Here is a 12090-nt window from a genome sequence, read left to right as displayed (position 1 = left end):
TATTCTGCTCTTTCTCTTTGGTGCTTGTGGGATGAGAACACCTGCAGTGACCCTGCAGAAATTTTCAGTAGTACTGGCCCTCAGTACGTGACTTTATGTATGCAGAATAACTGAGCTACGTTGTTATGCCCCAGCTTGCTGTAAGAAATGCAGTGAAGTTGGTTAATCTTTAAGAACGTGTGATTCTACCTTCTGCCAAAACAACCTACTGCACGCCTCTTAAGCTTACAACCTGCATGTTTTAAAATACAGATTGTGACTAGACAACTAAGGAGTCCAAAATGACAAAAATATTGTCAAATGCCCCTCTCTCTACTCATTGCATCTGCTTTCAGCCTGCCAGTGAGAAGACCATCAACAGGATAACGCTGTCCTGTGCATTTCTGCAGGGAGGTCTCTGTCCTTACCACTTGTTCTTTCCTTTCAGCTCATGACACTGGGCTTGTGACTTTGCAAGTTGCCTTCAACAATCAGATCATCTCCAATTCTGTGGTGTTTGAATACAAAGCCAGAGCTCTGCCAACCCTGCCTTCCTCCCAGCATGACTGGCTGTCCTTGGATGGTAAGAAGCACACAATATTCTTTAACTAAGCTTGCCAAATGGTAAGGCTGTGAATGAAAGGAGCTGCCACTGGTGTGGGGGAGAGATGCAGAGGGACGGGCTTGTGCTGTGGGGAATGTCTGTTGCTCAATGCTCCATTAATCAAAGCCCTCTTTCTGAAATTTTTTAGTTCTTTTAATGTGAACAAATGTGGATGCATTTGATGGGAAGGAGACAAAGAGATGTTTTCTTTGAATAGCAAGCTGAATGTTTCCCCAGTCATATTTCCTGTCAGGAAATGAATATGTACCCTGCATTTGTCTTCCCTGAGAACTCTGAAACTTAAACTTGTCTAGAAAAAAATGCAAAAACAAGCAGAAAGTAGGAAGGTGGTGAGGCAATATAAAGAACAAGGGTACTTTAGAGTCAGCCACTGCTATGATTTCCACATCCCACCTCATTACCTAGAAGTACTCAAAGGGGGTATATATAGGTTCTGTCAGACACCTGAGAGTCTCAATGCCAGGACAGTCTATGCTGATGGCAAGCCAGGGGATTTTCTGGCACCTACCAGCCACAATCAACCTTTCTAGATGGGCAAGACTCACAGCTGCATCCCTTATGCCTTGCAGGGATGGGACAGACACCCCAATAGCATTAGCTTTTAACAAGGCAGTTGGCAGAAAAAAATGCATGACTGATCAGAACATTGCCTCTTACCTCAACGTCAGCATGGAGGAATGGGAACACAGGCTTTGGGTTTATATGATAACTCTGTTCTTGAAAGTCTTAAGTTGGGATATACCCCCAAAATGCATTTTATAGAGGAGCAAGATGAGAAGAGGGAGAATAGAAGAACATAGAAGCCTGGAACACAAGGCTGGAGGGACTGAATTGCCTCAGTTACCTGTGACTGCCAGGGCTACTTATAAAAGCTTTTGGAGGAAACCAGCTAGCAAGGTCCCCAAGGAAGCAACAGATCTGCTGGCTGGTCTCATCTATTTAACAAGATGGACAGCAAGTTCATTTCCCTTCCTGAGTGTGGTTGCTAGAGAGATGTAGCTTCCAATTCAGACCAAGAAGATCTAGGGAAAGAGATAATTTGTGTTAACAATGTGATAGGTTGAAAAGGACCAGCAATGCTGCTTTCATCTTTCTTCACCAGATAATGTCAGCTCTTACAGCACTGCATTATAGGCAACCTTAGCAAAATCCTAACGCTCTTACTAGGTGACCCATTTGTTAAGTGTTTGTTTTTTCTGCTAAGTAAGGAGACAAATACAGTAAGGTCAGATCCCTAGTCTTCTGAGGTATCATTGCTGAGAAACCAGTATTAGTGTTACACACAAGAAATCACAGGAGTTGTTGTTTGCATAGGACCATACTGAAGATGAGCAATAATGAGCTAAAATATTGATTCAGTTTGTTCCTCGGTAAATTAACCTCGTCCTGTTTTGTCTGTGAGCTGCAAACATGGTAACTGTAATATAATGCATGCTTTGGGAAACCTACCATGGATATTACTTTTGTTAGCAGTTTAATAACTTTAAAATAATGCTATCTTTACAAAGATTTGAAGCTTGCGTTACTGTGTTATTATTATATATACTTTGACAGACTTGGCAAATATGTAGAACTGATTCACTTCAACAGAAATATTGAATGGTTTTGAGCTTCCATCAGTGTAGGCAGGTGGTGTTTGAAAGGTTTTTGATGGGCTCCCTTGATCTGTCTGGGAAGCCCTGACAGAAAAAGCTTTCTTCATTAAAATATTCATTAGAGGCTTTATCCATACTATTAGTAGCTGTGAGCCCAGGGAGTAGTCACATGGATCACATCTGAGCACTCTGACGCTGCTGATTAGTGTGTATGTAGTTCATCTGTTAAAAAATGTGAGCATCAGGGCAGATGAGGAGGAGCCATTTCTTGCTGAATTCTGACAGAGCAGTATGTGTGTGCGTGCAGAGTCTGAGCTGATACATTTGGGGATAATGCGGGCGAGAAACAGAAAATGGAATTTTCTTCAGAGTAGCATCAGGCATGATTTTAGTGGTACAGTACCTGTATCTTCAGCTGTTTAAGGGCTATCCGTTAACACTAGCGGCAAACTGATGCATCGCGCTGTGATTCTCTCCCTCCGTGTAATGTCACAGAAAACATAGGTTTAGCTTCTCTCTGTTTTCTGACTATTAGATGCATTGTTTCTCATGCCACTTAAAATAAGACATTTCAAGAAAGTCAGGGCAGCACTACTTCTGATGTTTCTAAACACAAGTGGAATGGAGACAGCTCGCTGTGATTATTGTAAGGTTAAAGAGAGGTTTGTGACTTGGTTGTAGAGGTGCACATAATGTTATGTTCAGCATCAAAACTGAGTTTGACTGCAGTGTTGTTAAGGTCTGCAGGTATTTTTCATCTGCTATTGAAGCTGCAAGTTGCATGTGAAGTACAGCAGATATTGATGTGATGGAGATTGATACTCAGCTGTTAGCAATCCCCTTTGCATGCTGCACTGTAGAGATACGTTTAAAAATCGTTGTTTGACAGCTCCCTCAGTGCTGGTGAATTTGTAGGAGCTGCAGAAGGTGGCCGTGGGGGCTGAGCGCTGTCTCTGTTGCTCTTGCACGTTGTCTGGGAGCTGCTGGTTAGCGGGCAAGCTTTCAATTAGAGACTGTTACGATGTGGTAATGGTGGAAGGGAGGGGGACTGCAGCAGTGAACAAACTAGGGCTTTGCTAACGGGAGAAAAAAAAAGTAAAAGGACCGCTGCAATGCAGAGGCTCTTCAGGGAAAAAGACTGAATAATTTTATTAACCATGACTTATCAGAAGCCTCTGCCTTGATGCACAGTGCTCTAAAGGCAGCAAATTATGTTCTTCTAATGAACCAGCAACATCTTTCTGTTTATTCTGAGAGAACAGATGTTAGTTTAGCTAGCCAAGGTATAAGCTGATATGAATTGATTCTATCAACAGAATAAATCCACAAATCCCTGTCTTCTTCATCCACTTTAATTGCACTGCTTCAAATCCTTGTCCTACTGCCTGTTACGTAGTCTTGAGGGAAGGATTTCAAGGACTATTTGTAGTCCCAAAATATTGACTAGAATTTTAATATTCTTTTTTAATTAACCCGAAGGAACACTGTGAGTTCCTTTACACTAAACTGTTAAAACACTAATAATGATTTCAACTATATGACCAGTGCAAGAGAGGGGCAGGATTAACAAAGTCTACCATACCCCAGAAATGGTGTAGTAAAAGGATAAGCAGTTTCTATCTTACATAAGTTTGCATAAACAGTAGTCATCTACGGATCTCTTTAAAATAAAGATAAAGACATCCTCTATTGCAGCTGTATATTTCCAGTTATACTGAGACAAAAATAAGTCTTCTTTCTTTGTTCAGTTCTGCAGATAACTGAAAACCTTTACAGAATCACAGAATTGTCTAGGTTGGAAGAGACCTCAAGATCATTGAGTCCAACCTCTGACCTAACACTAGCAAGTCCTCCACTAAGCCATATCACTAAGTTCAACATCTAAATGTCTTTTAAAGACCTCCAGGGATGGTGACTCCACCACTTCCCTGGGCAGCCTGTTCCAATGCCTTTGGTAAAGAAGTTTTTCCTAATATCCAACCTAAACCTCCCCTGGTGCAACTTTAGCCTGTTCCCCCTTGTCCTGTCACCAGGCACATGGGAGAACAGACCAACCCCCACCTCGCTACAGCTTCCTTTAAGGTACCTGTAGAGAGCAATAAGGTCACCCCTGAGCCTCCTTTTCTCCAGGCTGAACAAACCCAGCTCCCTCAGCCGCTCCTCATAAGACTTGTTCTCCAGACTAGCTTCACTTCTTTTCTTCAGGAAGCAAGTCTCAGAGCATAGTGGCTTCAATTTCTCTGCAAGCTCTTGTTGAGAATTTACTACCCAGTTATTGGACTGGTATAGTTATATGCCGTTATAGTAACAGGCTGTGCTAAACAGGCTGTAGCACAGCTCCAGACATAAAAACATGGTATCTTGATCATCAAACCATATGCTGTAAATAAAGCCAATAAATATATATATACATAAAATTGCTGCTGTTGGGTATGACTGGTAAGATATTAGGCACACTTGGAATCACACCTTTGTAGAATTTTGCAGGTTTCAGCAAAGATGGGTTAGCAAAGAAGCATCTGAACCTGAGCGTGCAAAAAAGAGTTCCCCCATGACCAGCAGGAAACTGTGAGCATGAACTTTTGTGCATGCTGAGTAGATGCAGCTCGCCTGGGTCACATTGGTGCTCCTCCTGTCGCAGAGTAATGGCAATAGATCCCTGCATTTGTGCAGTGTTTTGGCAGGATCTGTTTCCACTAGGCTACTGCACTGGTAGAGAGCAGGAGTGGTATGATATATAGCACTTCCTTCTCATAAGTGCTTACAGCTTACATCTGGTTTAAGATTTTTTAAAGGCAAGTAATTCTTATGATTATTGAGGGAGTGCTGAACCAGTGCCTGTAGAGCCCAGAATCTGGGAGAGATATGATGAACAAAAACACATTTTAAGTGAAATCATGACAATTGTGCTTCCCAGAGGAAAGTGTGTCATTAAATTATTTCTTGATTTAAAGTGGTTGCTACTCTTGGAAGAAGTGACCTTAGGGTGAGGATAAATCCCACCTTTTGGAGCACAGAGCAAGTATTGTTCATTGGGATCAGGGAATAGCATTGCAAATGCCTGCTAAATGTGAGACCATGGTCTTCTATACCTCTGTTTCCTAGGTCTTTATCAAGCCAAGTGAGGGAATGTGCAGAGAAGGAGTTCTGAGGGGCAACATGTTGAGTGGCCATCCTCTGAAGGACTTCTTCCTTTTTCAGTGTATGCTGCACTAAAAAGGATAGTGTCTCCTTTTTCTGAACTATACATAACCACTCCTTTTTTATTCTTATTTTTTTTCTTATTTTAACCCATGGATAAATTAGATCTTTTACTAATGGGCAGTGCACACTAGCTGCTAATGTTCTTGCATTTTTTTTCTAGCTCATTAGGGGGCTTTCCTTTTAAAGAAAGCCTTTTTTCTTCTCATAAGGGATGCACTCCCTTATTGCCTTTGTCTCCTTTGATAAACTTGGCAGCCTCTTCTTTTTTTTTTTTTTTTTTTCTCTATAAAACAGGCAGTTTTCAGATGCTGCTGTCAGCTCAAAGGCCATCATGTAGTTCTGTAGGCATTTGACCTCACTTTTCATTCACTCTCTGTAAAGAAGTTCTCTCAAGAAAAATGAAAAGCAAACAAGACCCCTTCTGAACTGAAGGAAAGAGATCTTCTACTGACAGATAAATAGCAAATTAAACAGGCTTTTTAGTACAGATTTTCAGTGGAAAGCATGTGTGTTTGCCTTCCACTGAAGCCTTTGCTCCTTTCTAAAAGTGTCTGTATAGATCATGTTTCCTTAGCATGGGATGTGATCAGGCATTCCAGGGAGTGCTCCTTGGCGTTACATCTATGCACCTGCAGAAAAGAGGCTGTGGAGGAGTAAGTGCTGCCATAGGGAGCTCAAAGAGAATTAAAAATTTTGGGCAGGGGTCATGTGAGCTGATGGTTCAGGTGTGTGTAGGATGGACAAGGATATGACTGGTACTGAATCTAGCTGGTACTGACACAAAAGAGCACAATAGGCAGCCTTCCAACCTTTTAGCTAATTCTGCATTCTCAGTTTAAGGTTTGACTGCCGTTCCCAGGTGGAAGATGTAGGAAAAAGTTTGGTGGCTTGCTGGTGCTAGGGTGACACGGCCATACCTGTGGCCCCTAAACTCTGGGTGCTGCATGCAGGAGGTAGCTGGGATAGGACAGGCCACGTGCATTGAAGTTACCCGTGACAGTGCACAGTGACAGTGCACAGTGCCGTGCTACCTGTGACATGTCAGTCTGACGGGTGTGTGATTCCTGTCATGCAGTGCTAGGTGTGAATGATCGTAGATGTTCAAAGTCAAAATCCACAAAGGATGATGTTTGTTTACCAGCACCTGATGTGTGTTTCTAGAGCACGTAGAAGTTTTGAGATTCGGGTAACACAGGCTTGTAGGAACGACACATTTGGTATGGGTTCCAAACGTATGGGTTCCAAACGTATGGGTATGGGTATATTTTCCTTAAAAATGGAGTTTCAGAGCCACAAGAATCTATCAGCGGAAGACAAGCAGGTGTCCACGAGCAGTAGCACTCTGTTTATCGCTCCTCTCTCCATCTGGACTCTCGGTGTGTCGGTGTGTCCGTCTGTCTGTCTCCGTCTCCCGGCCTCTCTCTGCCTGAGGCGGCCGCGCCCGCCGCAGAGGCGCAGCCCGGAGCCCGCCGGGCCCCGCGGGGCTGTGGCGGCGGTGACGTCACCGCGCGGGCGGGGCCGTGCCGGGCCGGGCCGCGCCGCCACAGACAATGGAAGGCGGCGGCCGCAGCCGCCTCCCGCCGCAGCCCCGGGCCGCCGCCGCCGCCGAGCGCGGCGCGGGCCCGTAGCCGGCGGCCGGGGCTCGTATCCCGCTATGGCGGCGCCGGGCGGCCCCGGCGTGGGCTGAGGGCTGAGGGCGGGCGCCGGCGACCGAGCGCCGAGGCTCCGCCGTCTGTCGGAGCCCCCGGGCCCCCGCACCGAGCCCGGCGGTGTCGGCGGGGCTCGGGGGGCGTTCGCCCGCGCGCGGACGAGACGCGAGAGCTCCTCGGCCGCCAGGCGCCGCCCGCCTCCGTCTGCGCGCTCGGTGCCGATGCTGGGCCGGCTCCGCGCGGTGCCATGCCCCGTGCCGCCGGGCAGGCACGCCCCGGCTCCCGGCGCCGTCTCCTCTCGTTGTGGAAAGTCGCCGCTGAGCGCTAGACCCGGCGGGGGTGCGGACAGGGCACGGCCGAGTCCCGGCGGCGCTGCCGCTGGCTGCGAGCATGCGAAAGAGCCCGAGCGCGGCCCGGGGACAGCCTGCCGTGTCCGCCGGGTGCTGGCTGGAGCCTCCGCTGCCTTTGTAGCCTCTCAGGTCAGTCCTCTGACTCTCGGTGTGCTGCCGGTTTGTTCCCCTAGCCGTACCGGAGGGGTCCGGTACCCTCCGCCTTTTGCAGGTGGATGCGCGGACATGACGAAGCATTGTTTTCAGTGAGTATTACCGGGTGGGGTACATCGTACGGTGTTTGTTTGGGGTTAAGTCTGCGTGCTCATGTGATGGCTTTCACTGCTGTACTTAGGACGTGAGTGCATGCCTTCTGAAGCTTGCTGAGCCTTCCTCTCCCTCCCCTGTGTCCACAGTGGCGAGTTGTGGTTGTGTTTGCCCTGACTTCCCCTCCTGTGGTGGTCCCTGGCCCTTCCAGGGTGATGTTACAGCATAAGCTGAAAATTGTAATTATGTTTTAACTGTAGCATCACACGTGCAGAAGAACATTGTAACACCTCCAGCTCACAGTTTCCTATCTGAGTGGGTACGGTGAAGTAAATAGCCCAAACCCTCCCCAGGAATTTAAGGATACTGAAGACACACGCCCGCGCTGTGCCAGGTTATTGCAAGACTTGTTTTGCAGGGCGCTTCATCAAAAAGAGTAGGACTAGGAGGGGGAATTAAGTCCAGGTAGGCCACTCCCAGTTGAGAGATGGAATAAATGACTTTTTGAAAGCTTCCGTTGAAGGACATCTGAAGTCTCTTTTTGCTGATCTATTCTAATGTTTCAGAGTTTGTATCTTGCAGTAGTTCATGTTTATCCAACTTTGCAGCAAATAGAAGCCGTTTCATATCATTCTGTTCATCGTTTTGCAGACTTCTGGGTGAATATTTTGTCTCTTGAATTTGCAATTTATATGAGAGAGAAAAGTTGTGTCCAAGTTTTTACCATACTTCCAGTACTGTAGCAGTACAGACAGTGCACCATGAGGTCCTCTTCTCCTGCTGACAGCTCCTTTAGCATGTTTCTCGTGGAGGAGAAAGTCTCCGTGAGCAGTGCACAACGTCCTAAGCTGTTGCTCTTTGCATGCATCAAAAAGCACATCTTTCATAGTGCTGGCACCTGTAGGAAAGCACAGCAAGTTTCTGACCAGAGATACACAAAGTGACCTTAGGCAGCCAACTGCTTTGATACAAATTACTGAATAGCAAGAAAAGTGACATCTCAAGTCTACCTGGCTTCTCTAAAACCTTCCCTGGTTTGCTTTTCCTGGACAGTGTGAAAAATCTCCCCATCCCTTAGCTCAGGGGAGGAGAAGTCTGGAAGAAAAAAAAGAAAGTAGTACTTTATAAAGGTTAAGTATAGAGATAGCCACTTGAGGAAAAAGTCAGCTCATTCCACCTCCTTTCTCCTCTTCTGTAGTAATGGCATGGTAAAGAAAAGTGGGGGGAAGTACAGTCTTTTGAGGTAACATTGGATAGTGGAGAGGAACAACGTGGTCCCAGATGGTGTGGGATGAACAGTACCGGAAAAATTGTGAAAAAAGTGTTACTGATGAGAAATCTTAACACTGCTAAAGTGGGTTAACGGCTTAAAATCAATGGCAATGGCTGTATGTGCGGGTCTTGATTATTGCTTTATAGCAGGATTTATGCTATTATTTTGATTATAGCAGGAGCTCATGCCTGGTACTATTTATTTATTATGTGAAAGCATAGACCTATTTTAGCTGTCACTTAGGCTCAGTGGAATGACAGTGTTTTCCTCGTCTCATGCCTCCGTATCTGTGGCATTTCTCACTGCCTGGAAGCAGAGAGATGCGTATGTCTTAGAATATTCAGTAAAAACTTAAGGGCTTTTATTGGTGGTAGAGACCATGTCCTGTAATCTTGTGTTGTTGTACAGACCTTTTCGTAAGATATATCAAGGGTGCTATGGAAGTTTAATTTCAGAAAAATCTGTTTCTGCAGTGGTGGCTCCTCAGTAATAAACCAAATCAAATTGACATGGCGATACGTTCAGCGTTTTTGCTGTATAGAAGAGCTGAGCAAGTTGTATATGCAAATGACAAATGATTTGTAAAACAGAAGATCACTGGCACTCAGAGTAATAAAGTGCCCTTAGGCTGCTTCAGTCACCACCCACAGCTTGCACTGGTTGAAAGAATATGGTGCATCTGCCTCGCTGTGGAAAATAGAAAAATGTCGTTGTGCTGCAAGCTTTCTTACAGTGCTCAGCTACTGCACTTGTTAAATTCAGTCTGTGTGTGTTCATGCCAAAGATGTTGTAACGCAGAAACTGCTGTTAAAGAAACTGCATGTGCTGGGAAGCCAGTGCTCTTGGAGTGGATTCTTCCCTCCTGAGCATTTAAATGTGGTGCTTCAGAACATGCATATCCAGATCTAACAAAACACCGTTAATTTAGTGGTTAGAAGACTGTGGGGAAATGACTAACTTGGGCAGAGAGTGCTCTGGTAGAATAAGCAGGAAAGATCATGCACCTTCTTCATTTGGTCCTTAGACTCAAATATTGTTACTCAAATATCATCAAACATTTAGTTTATGTAGAACGGGGGAAAAATAAAAAGGCCTCTAAGTGTCTGTGTGAGACATACTCACCGCTAAGGTTTGCTGTTTGTTTTGCCAGTGAAAAGCAGAATTTCCTATGTAATAGTTTTGGCTTTGCTCCCATGTTGTGAGTGGTACAGACAAAATTTCTTGCTTGTTGATTCTAGAGCAGCAAAAGCAAGAAAGTGATCGTTTGGGTTCTTCACTTGCCCAGTAAAGCAGCATGCAGAGATTAGAAGAGCAACTCTGGTAATCTTTTAGAGCTAAAGGCAATGGTTTGAGCTGGTGCCCACCAGACAAGGCACTATTGTTTCTTGCCACCTTGTGTAGCTCAAAAAGAGAGAACCCGGGTGTGAAATCTTTCAGTGTCTTTGGATAATAGTGTCTTTGAAACAAGTCATTGGGTTAGAAGATGTGGAGGACCGTGTAGAGGTTTATGCTATCACGGGCTGGGTGAAGTGTTTCATTTTTAAGTATTTTCTGCATCACAGGTGTTTACCCCAAATTTGCTTTGTGTTTTTTCTGTACCATTTAGGGTGAGGACTCTGTCTTGAGCGTCTTGACACCTACTGATGGGACAACACAGCTGAATGACAAGGGCAATAGAGAGTGTTTTGGTAGACCTGCAGGGAAGTTGTCCCACTTCATGCATGGTCAAGCCCATTCTCAGTAGCAACCCTGTGACCTATTCACATGGGGGGAAAAAAAAAAGAAAAACAACTTTGAAGAAAATGTTTGAAACTGCTGCTCTTTAATGTAGAGTACATGTAGTCAGGGGCTGTCCCAATCTGAGCAGGCACTGGAAGTTTTACAAAGCAGGTACTTTTGCAGTATCAGGTAAAAAAAGACTTGTGTGGCATGAATGGCCAACATCTATTTAGGTTTGTACTGAGGAAGTTCTGTTCTATTGGAGGATGCTACGGGAGAAAACAGAGGCACGACTCCCGGGCACCTCTCTCAGGGAGTTAAACCGGATTAACTCCTCTGCTCCTGCTCATTGCACTTCCCATTTACTGCATCTGCTGTAGTGGCTCAGAGCTGTTTTTCCAGGTCTGCTTTAAGTTCATCAGTGAAGTGATCTGGACTGAAGAAATGCCAGCTTAAACCAATCCTGCCAAAAGAGACTGTAACATGAAACTATATCCAGGTTCTTTGGTCTTAACTGTGGAAGTATACACTCCGTAGCTCTGTAAAATGCTGACTGATGTGAGTAATCAGTCATCCTTAAAAGACTTTACCAGATTAATTTTGCATCTATAGAAATATGTGTGCGTAACTTGCTATCAGTAGTAGGCTCCCTCTGAGTACAAATTAAGAAGCTTGTTCTGGTTACAAATTATGTCTATTTTAGGGAAATGAGAAGGAGATTTATTTTTTTCTAGATTCAAACCAGTTTCACAGTACACATCAAAATCTGGCCAAGTAGCTCCTTCCGTCCCTCCCAGCTGGACAAGCCAGGCTCCGGTCAGGCTGCTGGCACTATGGAGCAGCCCAGCCCTGATGTGACACTGAAGCAACTGGTTGTCTGAGGAGGGCCAGACCCTGCCAGAAAACATCACTGTGAAGACTTTGCTGTATTTCCCAAGCTTGTTTTTGAGTTCATGGGGTAGCTTCTCACTGTACTATGAAGGACTGAGGATGCCAGAAGTGAAAATGGCTTTGTGGCTTGATAGAACAGATACACTAAATTAGTCTGTGATCCAGGAGTATTTCTAGGAGCTTGCAGTTTCACAGGAGTTGTGGAGTGAGAGGGCTGAAACAAAAATGGGTCAACGCATACTGCATCAACTTTTGGGATCCTTCATATCCCAAAAGTTTCAGAGCTCCCATCAGATCCAGGCAACTTCTGTTGGAAAAACTCTGTGAGACTTGGCTGTGCTACCTTGCTTGGGCTCAGTCTGTTCACAAAATAGGCCCTTAGTGGCTAAAGTCACCACCTCCTCCAGTTATGTTAAGGAATAATAGTGAGAAGTAATCTTGATGTTAACATTTTATGGATAAATTTGAAGAATAATAATTTCCAGAAAACATGTAAAGTTCAAAATGTTTTCTGTAAGTTACGAGGTGTCTCAGTTACATAAATGCAATCATTTTCATC

The 12090-nt window shown here is 44.9% G+C and overlaps 1 protein-coding gene across 7 annotated transcripts in view; it reads left to right on the top strand.

Annotated features, from left to right (window-relative positions):
• CAMTA1 (calmodulin binding transcription activator 1) overlaps positions 1 to 12090 on the top strand; it is a 333202-nt gene that overhangs the window by 291122 nt on the left and 29990 nt on the right. For 5 of the 7 annotated variants that reach the window (XM_032201387.1, XM_032201386.1, XM_032201385.1 and 2 more), the window contains one exon: positions 428 to 562. In XM_032201387.1, coding sequence (XP_032057278.1) covers positions 428 to 562 — 135 coding nt within the window. Of the gene's footprint in view, positions 1 to 427; positions 563 to 7249; positions 7532 to 7567; positions 7648 to 12090 lie in introns of those variants that run through there. The other 2 variants (XM_032201390.1, XM_032201391.1) reach the window with 2 other exon arrangements.

This window comes from Aythya fuligula, chromosome 21 (assembly GCF_009819795.1).
Source record: "Aythya fuligula isolate bAytFul2 chromosome 21, bAytFul2.pri, whole genome shotgun sequence".
Classification (NCBI taxonomy): Eukaryota; Metazoa; Chordata; class Aves; order Anseriformes; family Anatidae; genus Aythya; species Aythya fuligula.
The sequence above is the reverse complement of the archived record's forward strand: the minus strand, read 5'-3'. Positions and strand labels throughout refer to the sequence as shown.